The sequence below is a fragment of the Ursus americanus genome, chromosome 25 (genome assembly GCF_024610735.1).
Source record: "Ursus americanus isolate L20-20 chromosome 25, mUrsAme1.1.p, whole genome shotgun sequence".
Taxonomy (NCBI): Eukaryota; Metazoa; Chordata; class Mammalia; order Carnivora; family Ursidae; genus Ursus; species Ursus americanus.
In genome coordinates, this window is record NC_142151.1 from 13,019,102 (window position 1) to 13,044,014 (window position 24,913).

A 24,913-nucleotide genomic window follows, 5' to 3' on the forward strand; every position below is an offset into this window, starting at 1 on the left:
GCCTCGCTTCAGCCGTGGTCCTCAGCCTGAAGAGGCTGCAGCCCGTGGAGGTCCTGATGCCCTGAGCCTCCCTAAATGAGAAGCCAAGAAGACCTGGTGAAAGTTTCCTCTTCAGTTTTGTGGAGAGAGACTCAGGTCTAGAAATATCCTTGCCGCCACCAGACCTGAAGCAGGAGAAGCTCGTACCAGCTCCATGCCCAGGTAACACCAGGTTCGCAGCCCTCCCAGGAGGACACGGCTGGGTCTTCAGTCCAGGTTTTGCTAGGGAGGCAGGTCCAACCAGGGGAGAGGTCTACTGGCTTCATTATCATGTCCGTCTCGGGAGGCAAAATGACAGCTGCGAATCTGGGGTGATTTCCAGGAAAAGGAGACAACAGAGATACGAGGGGTTTCCAGGAAAAGGAGAGAAAGACAGATGAGGTTTCTCTTTCATTTCTCCTTTGCTACAGAAGGTTTGAGAGAGTGCGGTTAAGTCTATATAACTGTCTGGTTCATTTTTTAACATCATGCAGTCCTCTCTCATTGAGTGTGTGACGGCGTGTGTGATGACGTGACCGCAGGTGGGTGGCCAGGAGCCCACGGAGATGCTGACTCCCTCCCCTAGAGCGGGGATGGGGCTGAGGACAGGAGTCCCCGGGTTTGGGCCCCGTCCTGAGCACCTGCCTGGTGGGAACGTGGTCTAGCCCTGGCTCGACGCTCATCGGCTTCCCTGAGGACAAGGCCCGGGTAAAATGGGCAATCCCTCTCCCTCCGATCTAGAAAGCTGCCTCCTCTCTGCGTCCCCGCCCCCCTCGGAGCCTCTGTGCTTTGGTTTCACTAATGTGCCCCAAGGCGCTCGCAGTGTAGTTTCCCTGGTGGGAAAAATTAAGACATGTTACCTCATTTCGCCCTTAGGATTAAAAAACAGGTCATCCTCAGAAATGACAAATCGGGGAGAGACATGGAGATACTAGAAAGTCTGAAGTTCAGGGAGGAAGAAAAAAGGGCAGACAGGCTCCGAAGGGCACAGGGGGCATAGGGTGCTGACGGGGAAGGCTCAAGGCAGCCAGACCGAATTTAGCTGACAATCTGGCCCGGGAAGCCCCCTCGGCGATGAGTGTATAGGGGTGTGCGCGACACCCGGGCCTCACGTGTCTGTCCGGAGCAGTGGAAGTCAGCTCTTCAGCTGAGACTATGCAGGTGTCCCCCCCCCACTCCCACCCCCACACCCCCTCAGCAGGCCCCCCGCACAGTGAACTGAGCCCAGTCCTGCCCAGCTTGCTCCGGCCCCTCGCCGTGGCCGCGTCTGCTGGAACCACGAAGCACGCGTGCTTCTCCGTGACCTGCCACGGGAAGGGAAGTGAAATCTAATCCCAACAAGTGAATCCACTGCTGAAAATCCCCAAAGCGTGTCTGGTGACCACGGCAGAGGAATTCCCAGCAGGTTCGGCCTTCCCAGCTCCGCCGGTGCTCCCCAAAGCCAGGCTGCGGGGACGCCGGGGGACTTGGGCCATGTAGGAGGTTGGGGGGAAAGGAACCGTGACAGAAGGAAAAGAGGCCAACCCAGGAAGCTCGGTAGCCTTGCTTTTGAAAGTAGGTTTGCCGTGGTGTGTTCCAGATAAGGATGTGAACAGAGGAGGGAGGCGGAGGCTTGTGTCTCCGGAGTCAGGGAGTTAGCATAAGCCTCACAGGTGTTATTCTGCAGGGATTCTCGCCCCCCGCCCCCCCCCCCCGTTCGTTCTGGGTCTGATCCAGCCGGTGGATGGGTGGTGGGAAGGGGAGGGGAGCCAGACTTCCTTTCCATATACATGCATAACATTTATGGTGTAAGTTTCCATAAACCCAGAAGTTGGGCTTTTACTTTGAACAGGAGTGGCTGAGAGCAGTAGGAATCCAGCCCTAAAGGACCCCAAAGCTGGTCTAAACTAAGACTTAGCCACAAGGTTAACAGTAGCTCCCCCGTCATGTACAGTGGGGATGAGCAGGGGGAAACCCCGTGCATTCACAGTGTTAGAACCGATACTTTGTTGTGTCCACTATTTTGTTTCAGCCCAGTACTTTCCGGGCCCTGGTACAGCACCCCCCCCACACACACACCCCACACCCCACACCCCGCACCCCCACACCCCACCTCCAGGCCATTCCAGACCAATGAGTACTGCAGTGTTTTCTGCTTCTCTCTGTTTTGGCCCCCAACAGTGGGGGGTGGGCCAAGTACTCCTTTCCTTTCCCTGCCCGTAATGCAAAAAAAATCTCCTTTTTCACAAAATGGAAAGACCGGGGGCTCCATCTTGACCTCATTGGTTTTCCCCTTTTCTGATGTTGCTCTTGCATCGGCATCGGCAAACTTGCTTCTTAAAGAAGCAGACCCTTCCTCTCCCCCTCAGTGCCACACACGCGTGCACACACACACACACACACACACACACACGCACACACAATTTTCCAGTCTTCCCACTACATTAGAACAGTTTGGGGTTTTCTAACTTACATGCAGGTATCCTTAGAAGCATAGTATGGCTTGGAGAGAGGGCTCGCCCTCCCACCCAGGACACAGTTCCTATGGGACCTGAGTGTATTTCCTGCCTAGAGCCATCCTGAGCTGCCCAATTCTAAAGGGAGCTTCCATTTAAAACCTTCTCACTTCTGTCCTGACACAGTCCAGCTCTGGGCTCTTGTCTGGCCTCAGTTCCTTCCACACCCCAGCTGCTGCCCCAGTTCTGACCGCCTGACCTGCGCTCGCCTCACCCTTTTTGGCTCCTCCTGCTTGTCTCCGGTGGCTGTCTCTCCCCCCACCTTGGTCCACTTCAGTTGCTTATGTGTGCCTCAGTTCTCAGTATTTCTTTCATTCATAGAGTTGCCCGATTTGCATAAAAATGCGAGACACCAGTTTAGTTTGCACCTCAGATAAACAACAAATATATTTTTTTATTATTGACATATAATGTATTATTTGTTTCAGGGATACAGGTCTGTGATTCATCAGTCTTATATAATACCCAGTGCTCACTACAACACATACCCTCCCCAGTGTCATCACCCAGCCACCCCCTCCCTCCCACCCCCTCCACTCCAGCAGCCTGTTTGTTTCCTGAGATTTAGAGTCTCTTATGGTTTGTCTCCATTTCTGGTTTCTTCTTGTTTCAGTTTCTCCTCTCTTCCCCTATGATCCTCTGCCTTGTGTCTCAAATTCCACATATCAGTGAGATCATATGATAATTATCTTTCTCTGATTAACTTATTTCACTTAGCGTAATACCCTCTAGTTCCATCCATGTCATTGCAAATGGCAAGATTTCATTTTTTGATGGCTGCAAAATATTCTATTGTGTATATGTCCCACATCTTCTTGATCCATTCATCTGTCAGTGGACATCTGGGCTCTCTCCATAGTTTGGCTGTTGTAGACACTGCTGCTATGAACATTGGGGTGCAGGTGCCCCTTCAGATCATTACATTTGTATCTTTGGGGAAAATATCCAGTAGTGCAAGTGCTGGGTCATAGGCTAGCTCTATTTTTAACTTATTGAGGAACCTCCATACTGTTTCCCAGAGTGGCCACACCAGCGTGCATTCCCACCAACAGTGTAGGAGGGCTCCCCTTTCTCCGCATCCTTGCCAACATCTGTTGTTTCCCGACTTGTTAATTTTAGCCATTCTGACTGTTGTGAGGTGGTATCTCATTGTGGTTTTGATTTCTATTTCCCTGATGCTGAGTGATGTTGAGCACTTTCTCATGTGTCCTGGCCATTTGGATGTCTTCTTTGCAGAAATGTCTGTTCATGTCTTCTGTCCACTTCTTGATTGGATTATTTGTTCTTTGGGTGTTGAGTTTGATAAGTTCTTTAGAGATTTTGGATACTAGCCCTTTATCTGGTAAGTCATTTGCAAATATCTTTTCTCATTCTTTTGGTCGTCTTTTGGTTTTGTTGACTGTTTCCTTTGCTGTGCAAAATCTTTTTATCCTGATAAAGTCCCAGTAGTTCATTTTTGCCCTTGCTTCCCCTTGCCTTCAGGGGAGTGTCTAGGAACAAGTTTTGTGGCCGAGGTCCATGAGGTTGCTGCCTATGTTCTCCTCGAGGATTTTGATGGATTCCTGTCTCACATTTAGGTCTTTCATCCATTTTGAGTTTATCTTTGTGTATGGTGTAAGGAAATGGTCCAGTTTCATTCTTCTGCATGTGGCTGTTCAGTTTTCCCAACACCATTTGTTGAAGAGACTGTCTTTTTTCCATTGGATCTTCTTTCCTGCTCTGTCGAAGATTAGCTGACCATAGAGTTGAGGGTCCATTTCTGGGTTCTCTCTTCTGTTCCACTGATCTATGTGTTTGTGTTTGTGCCAGTACCACACTGTCTTGATGATGTCAGCTTTGTAATAGAACTTGAAGTCCGGAATTGTGATGCCAGTTGTGATGTTTTGCTTTTCTTTTTCAACATTCCTCTGGCTATTCAGGGTCTTTTCAGGTTCCATACCAATTTTAGGATTATTTGTTCCAGCTCTGTGAAAAAAGTTGATGGTATTTTGATAGGGATTTCATTGAATGTGTCGATTGCTCTAGGTAGCGTAAGTTTCATACAATATTGGGGATATATTTATACTAAAAAATATTTGTTTATCTGAAATTCAAATTTAATAGGATGTCCTGTATTTTATCTGGCAGCTCTATAATCATTTTTCATTCATTCATGAAAACAATATTTATGGAGAACTTACCATGTGTCAGGCATTGTACTAGGTGCTGGGAAAGCTGTCCAGGTCCCAGTCTTCATACCTTACAGAATATATACTTTATACACACACATACTGTGTACATATACATATATATATGAACCTAGAGGAAGAGTGTGGCTTTTGTGCTAAACCTAATATTTGTATGTCACTAGTTAGTTTTAACTACTGCATTTGATGAGCTTGCTTTTATAAACATGAATATTTACTTAACAAAAAAGTAACCTATTAAAATGTAATTGTAATACATAACGGATGCCAATATTTCTTGAGCATTTCTCGTCTGCCATGCACTATTTTAAGTGATTTATACCAATTCTTTTTATCCACATACAAAGTTGACGAAACAGGGTTTTTTTTCGTTATTATTATGATATGTCAGTGACCATATAGTACATCATTAGTTTTTGATGTAAAGTTCCATGATTCATTGTTTGCATATAACACCCAGTGCTCCATGCAATACATGCCTTCCTTAATACCCATCACCGGGCTAGCCCATTCCACCCCCCCCCCCCGTCCCCTGTGAAACCCTCAGTTTGTTTCGCAGAGTCCATAGTCTCTCGTGGTTCATTTCCCGCTGTTTACCCCCTTCATTTTTTCCTTCCTTCTCCTACCGATCTTCCTGCTATTCCTTATGTTCCACAAATGAGTGAAACCATATGATAATTGTGTTTCTCTGCTTGACTTATTTCACTCAGCATAATCTCCTCCAGTGCCGTCCATGTTGATTCAAATGTTGGGTAATCGTTCTTTCTGACAGCTGAGTAATATTCCATTGTATATAAGGACCACATCTTCTTTATTCATTCGTCTGTTGATGGGCATCTCAGCTCCTTCCACAGTTTGGCTATTGTGGACATTGCTGCTATGAATATTGGGGTACATATGGCCCTTCTCTTCACTACGTCTATATCTTTGGGGTAAATACCCAGTAGTGCAATTGCCAGGTCATTGGGTAGCTCTATTTTTAACTTTTTAAGGGACCTCAACACTGTTTTCTAAAGTGGCTGTACCAACTTGCATTCCCACCAACAGTGTAAGAGGGATCCCCTTTCTCCTCATCCTCTCCAACATTTGTTGTTTCTTGCCTTGTCAATTTTTGCCATTCTAGCTCGTGCAAGGTGGTATCTCAATGTGGTTTTGATTTGAATTTCCCTAATGGTTAATGATTTTGAACGTTTTTTCATGTGTCTGTTCGCCATTTGTATGTCTTCATTGGAAAAGTGTCTATTCACACCAAAAGTGTCTATCTTCTGCCCATTTTTTGATTTGATTATTTGTTTCTTGGGTATTGAGCTTGAGAAGTTCTTTATAGATCTTGGATACCAGCCTTTTATCTGTAGCGTCATTTGCAAATTTCTTCTCCCATTCCGTGGGCTCCTCTTAGTTTTTCTGACTGTTTCCTTGGCCGTGCAGAAGCTTTTTATCTTGATGAGGTCCCAACAGTTCCTTTTTGCTTTTGTGAAACAGGGTTTGTTTTTTTTATCCCCATTTTGCAGATGGGAAAATGGAGGCCCAAATAAATTAAGAAACGCACCCAGTCACACAGCTAGTAAACAGATGACCCAGGATGTGAACTAGATTATCTAACTCACGAAACCAACAGGTAAACCACTACTCTGTACAGACCAACACTTGTTTTAAAGATTTTCAGTTTGTTGGGGTGCCTGGGTGGCACAGCAGTTGAGCACCTGCCTTCGGCTCAGGGCGTGATCCCGGCGTTATGGGATCGAGCCCCACGTCAGGCTCCTCCGCTGTGAGCCTGCTTCTTCCTCTCCCACTCCCCCTGCTTGTGTTCCCTCTCTCGCTGGCTGTCTCTATCTCTGTCCAATAAATAAATAAAATCTTTTTTAAAAAAAAAAAAGATTTTCAGTTTGTAATCAGTCCTCCTCCATGGTCAATGAGTTAGCTAATATGAGTCATATTTTATAAACAGGAAAACTACACCACAGAGAGCCTAGTGATTTGCCCCAGTCCCTTTGCCAGTAAAAAAGCAGGTCTTCGACCCAACTGCTCATTCCAAATGCTGCACTCCCGCACACCATCTGAAACCCCCTGGAGCTTAGCTAAAGCAGTGGAGCCCAAAGTGAGTTTCATAAATATTCTTTACTGGAAGACTTAATCAGGCACTTGTTCAGAAGCTGAAGTTTTACTCTAAATGCTTTACAAATATTAACTAATTTAATCTTCGTAACAGTATGAAATGGGTACTGTTATCATCCCCATTTCAAACATGACAAACTGAGGCATAGAGGCAAGTTACATAACCGCTAGTGGCAGAACCAGGATTTGAGCCCAGTCTGTCTTGGAATAGGAAAAAAATTCCACAAGTCATTGTCAAGTGCCTTTTAGTGCTGGGCACTATGGTAGGCACTGGGCCTGTGGCTGCAAGAAAACAGCACACTGATAGGCCTGCCCTCGTGGGGCTTATCTTATGTTGAGGAGAAGAGAATAAACCTAGACAAACTTGGGAAAGGGTCCTAATGGGATGACTAACACTGACGGCGGGGGGCGGAGGGGTGCAAACTGTTGGCCTGTGAGACCAGGTGGCGGGGGAGGGGAGGAAAGTCAGGTGCAGGGGGCAAAGGTGGAAAATCAGGAAGGAGCATGTGCTTTCCGGAGATGTTGAAGTGACTCCTGACAGCAGAAGTTTTCACCGCGGTGCACCATGTGACTGTGAAATTGGGAGATGGTGAGGGAAGAAAGATTGTCAGATTGTTGAAGCCTGGAATAGGTTGGGGATATGAGGAAACGGAAGGGAGGAGGGAGCAAAGCGGTTATGACCCCCACCTCACACCATACCCATCAAGTTTTGCTTATGGGCAGATCTGTGGGGCTTAGACCTGTACAAGCCAATGCAGAGGATAAAGGAAGAAGGAAGAGAGAATGGGAAGGGTCAGGGACCCCGGATATTTCCCTTTGCTGAGTCGGCCTCCCTCTTTGCCCAGCGACCCTCCCCAAGAAGCCCTTAACTACCTTCTGTGGTCAAGGGCACCTTTTGAGATGTGCTGATGGATCCAAGTGAGAAAATGCAGAGCTTTCAGTGGCACATTCAAAGGCCCCCATGGCTGGCCCCACCGCCGTGTCCCTTCCTGTCCCTCCACATCCCTCAGCCCTAGCTCTTCACAGAGCGCCTGCCCGTGCTCTGCCAGCTCTCTCACCACTCTTCAAACACGTCCTAAACTCAACCGTAGTCTGTCCTCTGCCCACCCTGTTCCACCCACCCACAGAACCCTTCCTATCTGTCAAGGAGATTGCTTGCCCTCTCTCAGAAGCTGTCTGTTCCACCCCACGCTGGCTGTCTGCAACTCTGATCCAGCTCCTTGCCCGCTGTCTATGTGGAGCTGTCAGTGTACATTCTCTCTTCCTCATCCTTCAGAAAGAACCCCGGAGTTCCCATTTCTGATGACTTCCTGCCTCCCTCCACAAACGGAATACATGCCCGGTAAATGTGCGTGGAGTTCCCACTCCTGTCTCTCCTGACCCCCCGAGAGTAGCGTGCCCACGGGTGAAAGGACACGTGTGGACTTTGTTGTTGCAGACCCGCCATGTGCACCACCAGTGCCTGTGACCTGGAGGAGATCCCCCTAGACGATGACGACACAAACAGCATAGAATTCAAAATCCTGGCCTTCTATGCCAAACACCATGTCTTCAAGAACGCCCCCGCTGTCTTCTCGCCAAAGCTGCTGAGAACGAGAAGTTTGTCCCAGAAAGGACTGGGGGGTTGGTCAGCCAATGAGCCATGGACACAGGTGTCGTGGCCTTGCAGAAATTCCCCATCCACTGAGAAGCCCCTGAACCTGGCCAAGAAAAAGTCTTCCTGGAGAACCCTCTTCGGAGTAATAGAGAAGGAGGAAGATTCCCAGAGCTCACCTATAGTCGTTTTGGAGGGTGCCGCGGCAGCACATCAGGGTGGTCCTCAGAGTCAGCTGTGGTCTAGGTCCCTTACTAACGTGGAACAGCGCTCGGAGCAGGAAGGTAGGCTTTGGGGGCTGCTTCTCTCCCACCACAAAATCTTTCCCCTCTTTGTGTGTGTGGGTTTTCATCTCCTCCCAGCTGGGAATGTGGCCTGAGGCAGGGCACTCCACTGTGCCTCAGTTTCCCAACTTATTAATATTAATAATAGTTGCCCTGCTTTTCCCAAGACTGAGGAGAAAGGAAGAGGCTGTCGCTGAAGGGTGGCAGGACTGGTTTTCTGGCTCTACTGTCTAGAAATAAGCTTGCTGCCCTAAGTCCTGATCTTTTGTGCCAGAGGCCAGTATGGAGGGAAGAGCCCTACGCAGGGGTTCAGGCTGCCGTTCTTCCTGGGGTAAGTCAACTCTCCTCTCCGGGCCTCACTTTCCAACTGTACACTGGGGTGTCCCACCTGCCCTACCTCTTAGGGTGGTGGATGGAAGATCAGGTAGCTATATATAGAAATACTTTTCAAAGTATAAAGCACTCTAAAAAAAACCCTAACAGCTGAGAAGGATTTTTTTAAAGATTTTATTTATTTATTTATTTATTTATTTGAGAGAGCACGCACAAGCGGGGGGGGAGGGGCAGAGGGAGAGGGAGAAGCAGACTCCCCGCTGAGCAGGGAGCCCCACGCAGGACTCAATCCCAGGACCGTGGGATCATGACCTGAGCCGAAGGCGGACACTTAAGTGACTGAGCCACCCAGGCGCCCCAACTGAGAAGCATGTTGACAAAAGCTTTCCTCAGTGCGACAAAATACATTATAGTGAATAAAACGTTTTCATGAAGGGCTTCACCATAGCGAGTTGCCCTTCATCCACAAACCTTGGCATAAGGGTCTTTTTCCCCTTCATCAAGGCCCAGAGCCCACTGGCCAGATACTGAAAGAAAACCCCCCTCTCCTGCCGGGTTAGATTGCTGGGGTAACTTGTCGATAATCAGTCAACAGGTGGCAGTAATGTCTCAGTTTTAGAATGGCTTGCTTGGAGAATCAGCCCACGCTCGGCAGTTCTCCATCGCTCACTGTGATCAAGGAAGCTTTTCTTTCCCATACTTTTATAAGTCCCATAGACTTACAGGAGAAGTCTGCTACAATTTTACAACAGGAGAAGTTAGGGGTGAGATTATCTGGGGAACTCCTCCTCTCCGGTACAGCGAGCTCCTGCTGGAGATGGTAGCTGAGCTCTGGGGCCTCAACAGTTTGGAGGCACCTCAGTAGGCTTTTCTGCTTGGCTGTCTTTGGACTTCACCGAGGGGCAGAGGGAGCACTTCCAGACTTGAATCTTCTGGTTTCCTGAGGTAAATGACACTCTGTATTTCAATCCTCCCTTCCCACCTTTCCCTTGCCCGCTTTCTTGTTCGGTTAGTTACATGGGTGGTGAGTTGGTTTCACACTGGAAGTGACTCAAGAGAGCCTCACGTTCTAGTTCTGTTTTGCCATGTACAAATCAGAGCTTAGCAGTTGGGGTCCCCTGGGTTCTTGTAACTGAAGGTCACAATTTAGACCTCGCTACTGGGTCCAGGACTCAGACACCAGGCCTCAGTGAGAACTGTGAGCATATGTCCCAAGATCAAAGTCTAGAAGTGAGAGGTCTTAGGAGGTAGAAGCATGGGCGTCATACCAGCCCAGGTTCTTTGATCTGTGAACCATTGTTTGTCCACAGCTAGGATTTGCTACATGTGGAATGTTGTAGTTATGATTAGGTTCAGATGCATAGAGTGGGAAACTCAAATAACTATGGCTTCAATAACGTAGAGATTATTTCTCTCTCCTATAAGAGAAGACCAAAGTTTGGCAGCCCAGGCCTCATATGGCAGCTCCAACCATCATTAGAGATTCTTTCTCTGCCATCCCTTGGCTGGTGGCTTCCAACCTCAGAATCACCTTGTATTCCAAGGTGGCTGCAGAGACTCCAGCCATCATCTGTACATTTCAAGCCAGAAGAAGAGGAAGCAAGTGTGGGGGGAGGGGGCACAAAAGGGTGTCTTCTTTCTACATAATTCCCTTTCCTCTTGGAGAGCTTTCTTGAACCAGCACTCAACTTTTCTTACATCTCATTGGCCATTCCTTACTGGAAGGGAGGATGGAAAATGTAGTCTGTTCAGCTGAACCCATTGCTGCCTGTGACGCCGCAGGGGGCTCTTGCTAAGGAGGAAGAAAATGAATACAGGGAAGGAAATAGCAGTCTCAACCATAGAAAAACGCCCTACCCCTTTTATTTAAAACAAACGCCTCAGGGAGTGCCTGCGTGGCGCAGTTGGTTAAGCATGAGACTCTTGACTTGGCTCAGCGTCATGAGATCGAGCCCAGCATCAGGCTCCATGCTCAGCGGGGAATCTGCTTGAAGATTCTCTCCCTCCCTCAGCCCCTCCCCCTGCTCGCACTCTCTCTCTCTCTCAAATAAATAAATAAATCTTTTTTTTTTTTTAATTAAAAACACACCAATGCCTCGAGCCAAAGGCTGACCGGCACGCTCTCAACTGTGCTGTGCTCTCTTTCTCTCCTGAACACCATAGTGACACCTACCCCCAGATAGACCCCCAAGGAGGGGCAGCCTTTGTGTCCTCTCCCCACCCCAGCCAGTTTTCCCTTGCCTATCAGATGAGATCAACTCCAACAAGAAGGGAGTCTTGTCTTTTCTCAGTGTTTAAAATTAAGGTTTTTAAAAAGGGAGTCTCAACTAGAGCTGGTTCGTCTGTTTCCTGCACGCGCGTCGCCTGCCTCCCTCACTGTGTCCACCAATTCACAGACGTGGATGTGCGTAAGGAGGCAAGGCGGAGTGGCTATTTCCGGGTCCGCCAGTGGTCTCCTGATTGCCCTGCCACAGGAGGGGGGCTGGAGGATGAGGAGGGACGGCCTCTGGGGCCTTCATCTCCCTCGTCTGAGTGCAAGATGGACACAGTGTGACTTCCGGTGGGAGAGCCGTGCGGTGACCGCGTCAGACAGGCTGCACAGTAAGGTACAGAGGGAGAAAACGCCAGCTTTCCTTCCCCGTTTTCCACAGACACGAGGCTCCCACTGGCTTTGGATCCAGTCTCTTCCGGTCTCCTTGCCCGGGGCCGTGCGTGGCCAGCCTTCCGGACAGGGCTCGGTGGGCTGGAGCAAGGTGATAAGTCTGTGTTTGGTGTGATGGTCAGAATGGGAAGGAGAAGCATCGGTCCTTTTCTCCTTGACTCTCTAATTCTTCTCTCTCAATTCTCTCCTTATCTGTTTTTGAACCCTATGGGCCAAGCATGAAAAACGTGGCTTTTTAAGAAAACCATGATGCCCTTCTTTAAAGGAAGGCATTGTGGACAAAGGCCCCATGGTCTTCCAGAGACAGCCGGAAGGTGAAGGGAGAGTACCGAAGGTCTCGAGGAGGAATCTAGGGAGAGGGGGTCAGAAATCACCTCGCGGCTCCACGGGATGTCAAAGCTATGATTGGGACACAGTTCCTCCTGAGACCCAGGCTTTGCCTCTCTCGTCCATCCTGAGGTTCAAGCCAGGAGTTCCCCTGGACACTCCGGCCTTCCAGCCAAACCCCCACTCTGTTGCTTTCTTCAAGTGTGAGAATTGAGTAGTAGTGTTTTTCAAATATTCCGTATGCTCCATATGGCATCAAAGATAGAGCTTCTACAGATTTCTCGAACTTAAGAACTTAGGGACAAAGCAACAAGGAAAATGTTCGTCCCAAGTGACTCGGCAGTACCCCCTGCCCACCCCACCCGACCCCCATCCCTGATGAGAGACAGAGCTGACTGGTCCTTCACAGGCGAGGACGTTCAGGGGGCGATGGCCACGTAACCCTTCCTGTCCCCACACGCTCTATTCTATAGTTAATGTGGGCAAATACATGACTCTTCTCCTGGATGATAAATTCTTGAAAGGCATGGATGGCACGGTATGTGTCCTGGCTTACCTATCGGCATTAATTGGATGTTTCCCATTAGACATAGAGGGGAGAAGACGTGTAACCATATGAGAGAGAGCAAAGGAGTTCGGTGTTTGCTTGATAATGGGCTTGAGTAATGAATATGGCCTGAGAGCAGGGATATTTCTCTTTCCTCGGTGACCAACCCCCAAAGGCTTGTCAAACTACTGAATGCCCTCCTATACACATAGGGGCCGGCTCTCCAAGATATAAAGGATATCCAAAAAAAAAAAAAAAAAAAGAAAGAATAAAAATAAAAGCATAATGAGCATTCCCTCAAGCAAAGAACTAAGCACTTTCTTTTGTGTTTCTTCCCTTGCAGAGGGGAAAGGGGACCCTAATTTTGCAAGACTTCAAAAAGAGGGTGCAGAAGGGCGATTGTTTCAAGGTGGCAATCATTCCTCGGTGCACTCCGCCCCCACCCCAGCCTCTGCCAGGCAACTCCCAGGGCTTTCTGAAGAACGGCCTCCCCCCACCGGGGGCTGTTTCCTCTCCCTCCAGGCTGGCCTTTTCATTCCGGGCCACTGTGCATACCAATGAGCTAGACAAAGTTCTCCTGGGAAGGGACTCTCAGCCCCGTTTGGTCTCGTTTCAGCCGTGGACCCCAAAGTTGTTTCCATTGCCCACCGCGTTGCTGAAATTGTTTATTCCTGGCCCCCGCCCGTCGAGCTCCAGGCCCAGGGAGGGAGCTGCAAGTCCAAAGGGAGTTTTGTCCATCAGTTCTTCCACGACCAGGGCCCGTGCTCCCAGCCTCGAGCCACCAGCACTAAGAAAGGTAAACAGTTCCCTTCGGCACGCTTGCGTCGGTGTGGTTAGCCAGCCCGGGCTCTGCCGCTGAGGCATCTCTGCGGCGCTGGACCGGGGCCTGCCGGCAACGTGCTGGAGGCGCCGACCTTGGCTTTGGAGACCAGCCCGTGCCCGGGGAGTGCGCCGGCCACACTCGGAAGCAGCGGGCCAAGCTCACTGCCAAGTGCAAAGTGAAGTCTCCTCCCGAGGGAGGGAAGGAGTGGGCACGCCACCTTGTCCCCCGAGGGCAATGCAGTGCTCGATTCAGTCACGAGGGCCATGGTCAAGGGCCAGTGTGCACGGGGTGTAGATGGCGCGTCAGCCCGGGGATTCCTACCACTGCCGGGGGCTCTTGGGAAAAAGCACCAGGTCTGGCGCGGCACCTGAAGCAGAACCGAGAGGTCGAGTGACCAGACAGGGTCAGGGGTCAGCAAAACCGGAGCAGGAGCTAGGCCCGTAGGTCCCATCGGATGGGCAGGAATTCTAGAGTCGAGGGGAGCAGAGCCAAGTGGCCCAGGAAGAGACAGCGGGTCCTACTTTCCCTCACGGACGACTGTCCCTGCTCCTGGCTCCCTTCCCCCAAACTGCAGCAGAGGCGCTGGGGCAGAGGCGGCCCCGGGGTTGGCAGTGTGCCCAGGTGCCAGGAGCTGGGGTCGGCGACTCCCGAGCCTGGAGGCGGAGTGGTGAGTCTCCCCGCATCGCACTGCACTGTCGGGCTTAGAGTGAGCTGCCGGAGGAGAGGGGCCCCTGAGTGTCTCCACCTTATTGTGATCTCCTGGCTGGCTGGGTGACAGAAGGCCATACCCAGCACGAGGCTCGAGCTAAGGCTCTTGTCCTCTGTGCACATGAGAAATGTGTTTCCTGGGAAGAGGCAGCAGCATCAGAGAGAAGAACTCCACGCGGGCGATGGAGACGCACGTTCTTGCCGCTCCCTCGTGGCCTGAGTCTCAGACTTGCCGCTTACCTTGCCTTTCGCTGGACCTTCTTGGGATGTGACGGGCTGATGAATGTCCTGGCCTCCCTTGCCCTCTTATCTGGAACAAACATGAGGACTCCACGTCTTCAGAGACTGGGCCATAAATGAAAAGTGCCACTGGATCAGTGACTAGCTTTTCTCTGTTTGGATTCTGTTCTGTGGCCATTTTCCTCATGGTCGGTGGTTGGCTTGTTTTGAGATAAGAAGAACCATACTCCACCTCCCCCGATCCCACATACACACCCCGCAGCAGCTGTCGCCGTCTCTCTATCCACCTGCCATTTGAGCCTTTGGGGTGCGAGAACTTAATCATTTTATTTGTTTACACCCCACCTGGTTGTAAAGACAGCAGACTAAGTCTACATTGTTAGTAAGATAAAATAAATCCTGTTTGAAAGATAACATAAAATGAAAACACTAGCGGGGGAAGAAGGTGGGTTTAGGAATGAGTTTAAGTCCCAAAATGCAGGCGAGGAAGACTGCACCCCCTCGTAGATGGGGGCCACAAATTTTGCTCTACGCTTTCTAGCAGCACAAAGGGGGGAATGTGACCAAATGGAATTTCTGGTGTCCACGGGAAAAAAGCACCCACCTGCTCAGGAGAATCCTACAAACCAGAGAGAAGGTTCTCCTAAATATCTTCAGAGATAGGATCATGAGCAGTGGAACCGACATCTTCAACAACATTCTTACAATAAATATATGATGCATTTCGTGGTGAGAAGTGGGTGCTGAAAGGAAAAAAGAAGAAGAAAGCAGGGGTCTGTGGGTGAAGGTGGCTGGAGTGGTCTGTGTCCTATCAGACAAGGCGAGGCAAGAGTTAAGTTGCTAAGAATTACAAAGCACATGTCTCCCTCAATCCCTAAGCAGGCTACACGTATTGTCCCTGGGGGAAAAAAAAATTAAGATTATATTTTTTTCTCCTTAAAAAAAAAAATAACTGGAATTTTCCCCCGACAGATGGAGAAGACCAAATAATAGCCAAAATCGTTGAGCTGCTGAAATATTCAGGGGATCAGTTGGAGAGAGAGGTATGGAGCTTCTTGAACTAATGTGATTTCTTTCTGTGCCCACGCACTGGGACAGAGAATGGAATCGTACTCCAGACTGTATTCCTTTGCAAGTTCTGGTTTCCACTTAGTCCTAAATTTTATTTCCCTTGGAGTGAAAATTCTTCATGCTGGCAGCATCTCAAAAATGAATCACTTTGGAAAACATAAGTAAACCTTCTGGAGCCTCCCTGGAATTTTTGGAAATGAAAAATGTAACTTTGTTATTGCAAGAAAAGACACCAATAAATTAAAATTTGCTGAACAGAATTATGAATCTAGTTCCCCATGTAACTGATCCTTGGGGAAGTTTAGACTCTTGCATTTGCCCTGCAGTCTGGATATCGATGTCCCACGCCGTCTCCAAGGCTGGAGTCCTTCCCGAAATTTCCCCAGAGAGTGGCCAGACTGTTCTCTGCTCAAGGTCTCTCTTAGCATTTTGGCCAGGGAGGCGGGTGAAGTATTACTTGGAGAACTTTGGCCTTCCTGCTGTTTGAAAGTCGAGACCCCCTCATTCTGGTGGGGAAGGTGTGAGAGCGCCTTGTGGTACAGGGCCGGTGAGCAGGACCTCACTGTAGTCAGAGGGGAACCCTGTGTGGTTACCCACAGACTGACAGACTGTCGGGTCGTCTCTAGGGTGCGTCAGTCAGGGGCTGGCCTGTGGACCCATTTCCTTGTCCTACCAGGATCAGTGGGAGGAAGTCCGGCCCTATGGATCTTGTGCAGGAGGGGAAGAGCACTAACTGGCCAGCCCACCCCAGTCCTGACATGCTTAGCAGCTCCTTTCTCAGTGTGTTTGTCAGGGGTGTGCCCAGCGGATGGTGCCCGGGATGGTGCAGAATGAGAACCGGAGAGAACCAGGGATATCAGATACAGAAGAGAGGACAGGGTATGGGTGTGTCAGGTTCACAAGCAGAGGTCGAACAGGGGCGCAGAGAAGGAACATAGAGCATGCCCTCCTATGTTTCTCCAGAACTCACATCAGTGGGTGGGAACTACGGGGTGATTGATTTTCTCCATTTTAGGAATGAACTTTCTAGCACTCAGGACTGCCTTGTGAAGGAATGATCTTCCTGTCACCAGAAGAATTTCAAGGGGATGCCCGTGACCAGCCAGCAGCGCAGTGCTTGCCCTGGGAGGGACCTACTGGAATCCTGGAGGATTCTTTCAGGGCTTGAAGATTCTGCGGCTCTCTCATGGCAACCTCCTTCCCGGCCTCCCTGCCGTGACTTGCACTGAGTCATGGAGGGAGGCAAGGGACAGGAGCTGACCTCCGTGGCTAGAGAGAGACGCTTTCCTTTTCACCCCATAAATTACCACTTTAAAAAATCTCGCTTTTCTCGATGATTCGGGGTGATACTTTACATTCTTTATGTGGAGAACATGGTTGTGTCCCCAGTAGCGGACTTAGGTGGGAACACACAGAGGGTCTGACTCTGCCGTGTGGGTGTGGGTTCCCACCAGCCCGGGACAGTGGCCGTGGCCAGGGCTGCTCCCTTCCTGGCTGCGGAGTGCCTGCAAAGCCGCTCATCCCCGAGAGCGTATGCGGCCTCGTCCTGCACCCCCCGGGAGGCCAGACAGAGCCAGGGGCAACCCAAAGCCGCAAGGCTGGGACGGGCCAGGGTACTCTGCGGCAGGTGTCTCCTTCTAGCATTTGATTCTTCTGCTGTTCCTGCAAGCCCAGGCTTCCAGCTACCCACTGGGGTTTTGAATCCAGCTTTTTCAACTGGGTCACTGGCTGTCGAGGACACCTCTCCTTCTTGCTTCAGATTTATAATTCAGACAGGCCCCCTGGGCCTCACGGAAGTTGGGGGGTGGGCTGGGCTCACGTAGAGAGCATCACTCCACCAAAACCTTTACATGGAATCGGATGCCCCCCAGAATATCCCTTTTAGAAACAATACTTGTTGAGAAGCTGCTTAGCTTTCATTCCTCAGAGACAGAGCTAGAGGATTTCCAGGGAAACTTGTAGTCCTCGCGCACTAAGAAGTGCCCGTATGACTAGACTTGAGGGCTTCCCACTGGGGGTTCGGGCGGCCCACTGCTGGGTTAGGGGCTGCTCCGCGGGCCGGCCGCCCTACTGACCGCATGTCGTCTTGCACACAGCTGAAGAAAGACAGGGCTTTAGTGAACGGCCTCCAGGACCAGCTGTCCTACCCTGTTTTCAAGACCATCACGGACCACTTCTTAAGGGGTGTGGACACCAGGGGAGAATCAGAGGTCAGAGCTCAGGGCTTTAAGGCTGCTCTCGCGATAGACGTCACGGCCAAGCTCACTGCCGTCGACAACCACCCCATGAACAGGGTGCTGGGGTTTGGAACCAAGTACCTGAAGGACAACTTCTCGCCCTGGGTGCAGCGGCAGGGTGGATGGGTAAGTGCATCCTAGTTCAAGATGAATGTTCCCAGAACTCAGAGGAGGTGGAATGGAAAGTTACGGGGTGTTTTTCTCCGTTTTTTGTTGTTTTGAGTGAAGGGAGCGTATCTTTGAAGCGGCTCTCGTGGTTTAGAACAGTTGAGTGGCAAGAGACATACCCCAGTGGTGGGAACGTGTTTTTGGTGATTATCTGCATCATCGATAAATATTTACTGGGCTCCCGGAGGGTCCATGGGGTATGTGTTGGAGGAGAGGCCCTGGTCAGATAGGACAGGAAATGAAGCGATGGGGAGATAGAAAATGTTTAGATAGATACAATTTCTGTTTTCACAAATCGTGCAGGCAGCGGAAGTCTGGCAGTGAGACAAGGAGAGGAAAACAGTTCCTTATTCTCTCAGATGCTGACAGGCAGAGAGAGATACAGCGCTCATGATATCTGGTCATGGCTGCTTGGACCCAGTCGTTCTGACAGGGACATTTTGATACAAACCAAAAAGGAAACAGTTAAATTTGTACCTGTTTGGTTTTTTTTTTTTTTTTTTAAATAAAGGTTACTTATTTTTTTATTTCTTTAGTGATTTCTGCACGCAATCTGGGGCTCAGACACAACCTCAAGATCGAAGAGTCACAAGGTCTTCTCACTGAGCCAGCCAGGCGCCCCAAATTTGTGCCTGTTTCTAATTCCTTGCTATCGGGCAAAACAGACAGCCTCCCCACCAGCCTCAGACTCAACCTCTCCCCCATCCTTTATCCGCATTCCTTGAGATTTCCTCCAAGCTGCCATACTCAGATGGCCTCATAAGGTTAACCTCTTCAAAAGACTTTAATCACATCCCTTTAAATCTCAATAGACTCAGGGCATTTTCGTCTGTTCAGACCCTTCCTTGGAAGGACAGGCCGTTGTCCCACATTATCCTTAGTCCTCTTTCCACCAGAATGGTCCAAGGGTAGCAGGTTTGAGTCTGCCCTATGCCTGGCCCAGCACGGCCTTGAGGCCTCCAAACAGGCTTGGTCTCTTAGCCACCAGAAGGAAAGTACAGCTGATCTCGCTAAGGGGCTGAAGTGCCCACCGTGGCCTTCAGTGGCTGCCTGTTGAGCTTACCTAGTCTTCTGTTCCTTCCTGTTTTCCACATTTGCACCAGATGTGGTAGCCTTAAGTGGCTGATCCGAACAACTAAGGCTCTCAAGTATTCTAAACACAAGCTGCCTTAACTCATGCTAAAAGAAGGATAGATTCTTTGACGTTATTTTGGCTTCAACTGTTCTTTCTTCCAGGACCCCCTCCACTCTAGCTTAAGGGCCTCATCAGCCTCTGACCTCTTATAACGCTTCATGTCTGCACTATAATTACATACAGGAAAGAACCATCCTTGTTGGTCTTATAGGTCTGTTTTTCCAAAGAGATTGTAAGTATCGACTGGACTCACAGGCCAGTTCTCAAAAATCGATTTAGCTAGTGAATGCAGCTGAAATGCCAAAAATGTTCTAAAAAAGCCTACACCAAAAGCACAAACAACAAAAGAAAAAGTAAATTGGTCTGTAACAGAATTAAAACTTTTTCTGCTTCAAAGGGCACTACCAAGAAAGTGAAAAGACAACCCACAGAATGGGAAAAAATATGTTCAAATTACATATCTGATAAGGAACTTGCATTCAGAATATGTAATAAACTCTTACAACTCAACAATAAAAAGACAAAACCCAATTTTTTAAACAGGCAGTGGATTTGAATAGACATTTCTCCAAAGAAGATACACAAATGGCCAGTAAGCACATGAAGAGACGCTTGCTTTACGTCGTCATTTCAACATGAAGTGAATGCAAATCAAAACCACAATGAGGGGCGCCTGGGTTGCTCAGCTGGTTAAGCGTCCGACTCTTGATCTCAGCTCAGGTCTTGATCTCGGGGTCATGAGTTCAAGCCCCACGTTGGGCTCCACGCTGGACTTGGAGCCTACTTAAAATGCAACACCCCAAAACACAAGGAGATATGCTTTCACACCCACTAGTCATGCTTCCCCTTTGGAAGCAATTTGGCAGTTCCCCAAAATATCAAACATAAGAGTTACCAATTCTACTCTTAGGTTTCTACCCAAGAAAATTGATAACAAATGTTCCTGTAAAAACTTGCACATGAATGATCCTAGCAGCATTCATTATTCATAATAGCCAAAAAGTGGAAACAACCCAAATGTTCATCAGTGCTGGATAAGGAATGGAAATACCAAATGTGGGAGCGCCTGGGTGGCACAGCGGTTAAGCGTCTGCCTTCAGCTCAGGGCGTGATCCCGGAGTTATGGGATCGAGCCCCACATCAGGCTCCTCCGCTGTGAGCCTGCTTCTTCCTCTCCCACTCCCCCTGCTTGTGTTCCCTCTCTCGCTGGCTGTCTCTTTCTCTGTCAAATAAATAAATAAAATCTTAAAAAAAAAAAAAAAGGGAAATACCAAATGTGATATACCCATACAATGGAATAGTATTTAGCTATGAAAAGGAAGGGAACAGATGGATGAACTTTTTTCCCATTTTTTAAAATTTAAATTCAATTAATTAACATATAGTGTATTATTAGTTTCAGAGGTAGAGGTCAGTGATTCATCAGTGTTATATAATACCCAGTGCTCATTACATCACATGCCCTCCTTAATGTCCCAGATAGATGAACCTTGAAAACATTATGCTAAGTGAAAGACGTTAGACAAAGGGCCCCCTATATTGTATGATTCTATTTTTATGAAATGTCCAAACTAGGCAAATTCATAGAGACAGATGAGAGGAGAGGGAATGGGGAGTGACTGCTAATGGATAAGGAGTTTCTTTTTGTGTGATGAAAATGTTCTAAAATCAGGCAAAGGTGATGGTTGCCCAACCCTGTGAGTATACCAAAAACCACTGAATTATATACTTTAAAAGGGTGAATTCTGTGATCAATTTCAATAAATCTGTTATGAAAAATGGTGGTTCTAATTCTAGTAAGCTAATAAAAAGAGGAAAGAAAGAAAAAGATATTATTTACTTATTTTTTAATTTTGCTGCTGGTGCTAGAGAGAAAAGCAGTTCTATTTAGAGAAAATAGGTGGGTTTTTGGTAGAAATAATAAAGGGCATTTTCAAAGCCTTTAGAATTTGGTGGCATTTGTTTTTTCATTTGTATTTATTAGTTTACTTTTCTGGGCCATCATAAATCCTCATTTTACATCTTGACCACATTTAGGTTCAATTTGGAGCATGTAGCTGGAAATTAGGAGAGGGAGGAAAAAGAATGAGAGAGAAAGGACTAATTTTCCCCAAGCTGATAGAGAAGGACTTGCAAAAAATAAAGAAGGAGGATGTTGATAAAATAATATTTATGAGTTGATAGGAGCTATTGAAGTGTGGAGGAGATATGGACTGGACCTGTGCTCAGTGTCCATGAATAGGAAAGAAAGATGATGCTGGGTGGCAAGTATCTAGGGACTTCCATTGGCCCCGGGTATTCTGGTGGCTCTCCAGGGTATGTCCTTATGGTTGTGGAGAAGGAAGAAAAGATTCCTATGCACAAGGTTTCTAGGGTTCCTGACGATCTCAGTATTCCGAATTTCATGCAAGTGCATCTAATCTCCCCAACTAAACTGCAAATCTGAGGGCAGGCTTAAGTATTTTACGCCTGTTCCTTCTATATACATCATAGCCAGTACGCCTAGCGTAATGAATCAATGAAATGAATAGCAACTGTATCTAAAAAGCATGCTAAACAAGCTACCATGAGATTTTAAGTCACTCCTTGGCCATTTTTCCTCATTGTAAAGCACCATTCAAATAGTCACTCTATGGTCCTGCGACCTCACCCATTTTACAGCACTTTGTAAGGAGAGGTTTGCAACCTGCACAGTCCTCGACCTTTCAGCATCCACTCTTTTGAATGTTAAATACAGCATCAAAGCCTTTTCCCATCTAGCTGTTTAGCCCTGGATGTGTAACATAAGCCTGTAGCATATGTTTTCCTTTCAGAATACCTGGGACATTGGTCATCTTTCCAAACCCTCCCCCAAACCCTGTCATAGTCTCTGAACCCTGGGTCATGCCTGGGACAAGAGAGCAGAGTTCACAGGTATATGTTTTCAGCTCAACCGTGAATCAAACTTGGAATGAGTCTATTTCTCTTGTTTCCTCTCTAGGAAAAAGTACTTGGAATATCACATGAAGAGGTAGACTGAAGCATCAGAAGAGTTGTCATCTGGAATACTCATTATCCAGTTGGGATTCTGTGTACATCGGTCTCAGCATAGAATGTGGGAGAAAATACAAACGTGCAAGGCCAAGGGAGCACTGAAGTTTCCCAAATCGTTGTTCCTGTGAATCCGGAGGCATCAGGAGAGGCCTTGTCTGCCTCCAGCTCATAGAATGTAGTAGCGTGGCCTGTGATATCCGTGCTTTTCAGGTCCTCCACTGAATGTGGGAGGAAGTCTAGGAAGACAAGTGGTAATTTTCCTTTCAAGTGTTCAGGACAGAAACTGTCATCTTGCTTCTGTTGGCCACTGTAGGGAAATTTTGTTACAGACATTTGCTGATTCCATGAGGGCAAAATGATAAATCGTGCATGTGCTTACTCTTTGGTTTCTAGTACTGTTTATTTTTAAACTACTTCTGGGGTGGCCCAATAATGGCATTGTTTCAGTGCCCACCTTTAGGAAGATGTTGCTGTTCATGGTGGTAGACGTAGTTCAGAGAGACTCGAGTTCGCTGCTGTACCTACTAGTTTGGGGAGATACGGCCATATCTGCCTTTTGACTCCGTTCCCTAGAAATATTCTTCGGCAGTTTGAAAACTTGCATTTGGCAGAAAGTAATTACTCCTACCACCCTTCACAGTCTCAGTGACCCCACCTCTATTTCTCAAGGTCTCTGAAACTTTCTTTGTTATTTTTTTGTGGTAGTGTAATAATTTGTCACTGGTAAAATAAATATGTGGAAAGACCACTGTCAAAAGAGTATCTTGTGGTTAAAATAAGTAAAGAGTAATAGTACTAAGATCTCTGTGAGGATCAAATGAGTTAATCGATAAAAAGCAGTGCTTGGTATTGAGTGCTGAGCGTTCACTTATGTTCAATATTGTGTGCTGCCCTCAGCTAAGACGAACATTTCCTCTCAGAGCAGTCACTGATTGTTTTTCTGAAATTAATACTGTTCGGAATGAGGTCTTACAGTAAGTGAAATATGTTCCACAATTATTTCACGATTATTTAAAACAACAATTATTTAAAAAACAATTTAAAAAATACTGTCAAATTATAATCTTAAAAATTTCTGGATCTGTTGCACCCAGGATGTAGCCTGATGTAAAACAGGTGTTTAATAAACCTTTGATGAACAAATACATGGATGATTTAATCAGACATACTTTGAGCTTCATCGGAAAATGGGACCTATCTAATATCCCATGCTTCACTACTCTACCCATTTTAATTAAAATGAGTTATTCTCTTTTGCTTCCTGCCACCTCCCCTGCACACACACAGAAAATCATAAATATTAGGGATAAAGGAGTTTCCTTTTACAGAGGGAGACACAGGAGACTGCCTCTTCTCCCATGTTGATCCAACCATTCCACACTATTTGCAGTTTCCCAAATGTATCATGCAACCTTGTACCTCTAAGCATTCTCCACTTGGCGTGTCCTTGCCTCCCAGCCCCCTCTCCCCTTATTTCCACTAACTCAATTAATTCTGGCCCATCTTTCCAAACTCACTCCTTCATTTCCTCCAGGAAACATTTGCTAACCCTCCCTTGGCTGCCGTAGGGCTACATTTGGGTGACTTTTTTCAAAAGGATGCCCCATAACACATTGTTTATAGACATTATACTTAATGCATTGTGCCATAGGAACCAGTCTTTTGCACTGAATTATAAACTTTTGTAAACAAGTATTATGTCCAATTTAACTTCGTCTATCTAATGCCTGGCACATTTTTAATGTACACCTGCAAAATTATATACCCTAGCCTCGCTGCTATAACCTGTAAATCATTGAGATTGGAGTATGGCCCAAGATATGTGTCCTCCTAACAAACTCTCCAAATGTTCCAGTATTATCTGCAGCTTCTAGCCAAGATGAAGTAATAGTAACTGAGTTTAATCTCCTGCTTAAAACACTGAAAAAAAAAAACCTAGATAAAATATATATGAAAGAACAGTCTTCAGTTTTTAAGACATTGTGCATCAGGTAATGAAGGACTGGTCGCTGAGAGATGAGAAATAAAGTGAGCCCTGTGATTGCCCTAGAGTACTGCAGATGGCGTTTCCTGGCTGTGCTGGAGGGAGGGGAACCCACATAGGGCTCAGCAGTCTTCCAGAGTAGAGGAGATAGAGCCTTGGAGTCCAGGAAGGCCAGGGCGCTCAAGTCTGCAGGGCAAATAAGGGGCAGAAGAGAATGGCACACAAAGCTCCAGAGATTTACAGACAGATGCCCTCAAGTTTTCAGATGAATACGGATCAGCACAAGCATGTGAAGAAGTTATTGAGGGGAACACTCTAAGGTTCACACAGGGCTGGCAATAGTCCCTATTTCCACTAGCCAGAATGGAAAAAAATCTCAAAATTTGCATGGCAAATAGGTAGAATACCCGGAAGAATTTTGCCTCAGTAGTGGGAAAAAATACGCTCTAGATTGAACATGCTTCTGGTTCTACCCAACAAAGATGAAGAGCCAGAACCAAAAGGATTAAGCTGTGATCATGTAACTTAGCTGTATTCCAGAACAAACTCAATAATCTTTATAGGATCACAAAAGTATCCAACACTCAACAAGGTAACATAATGTCTGACACCCAATAAAAAATTACAAGGTATGTAAAGAAGTGGGAAAATGAGACATATAACGAGGAAAATCAAGAAAAACCACCCCAGAAATGATATGACTGATATAATTATTAAACAAGTACATTAAGACTACTGTAACTATATTCCATATATTCAATAAGCTGGAGGAAAGACTGAGCATGTGAAGAACACATAGAAATTACACATATGACTCAAATCAGAAGAAATCTATAACTCTGAGATGAAAAATACACTGGATTGAACTAACAGCAATGAGACATTGTATGAGAATAGATAAGTAAACTTAAAGACATAGCAATAGATCCAAAATAAAACACAGAAATAGGACT

General features: G+C 47.4%; 2 protein-coding genes across 2 annotated transcripts in view; one reads left to right on the plus strand and one right to left on the minus strand.

Moving 5' to 3' along the window:
• Window positions 1-23,102, plus strand: BCL2L14 (BCL2 like 14). Its single transcript, XM_045781491.2, has 6 exons — window positions 1-201; window positions 8,253-8,692; window positions 13,178-13,357; window positions 15,305-15,375; window positions 17,500-17,766; window positions 21,924-23,102. Exons 1-6 carry the CDS (start codon window positions 194-196, stop codon window positions 21,960-21,962), a joined length of 1,005 nt encoding a protein of 334 aa, XP_045637447.2. The 5' UTR covers window positions 1-193; the 3' UTR covers window positions 21,963-23,102.
• Window positions 14,937-24,913, minus strand: part of LRP6 (LDL receptor related protein 6) — a 192,066-nt gene continuing 182,089 nt past the window's right edge. The window contains exon 23 of the mRNA XM_087855642.1: window positions 14,937-15,075. Within this exon, the coding sequence (XP_087711768.1) occupies window positions 14,976-15,075 (100 nt within the window). The 3' untranslated portion in view covers window positions 14,937-14,975. The remainder of the gene's footprint in view (window positions 15,076-24,913) is intronic.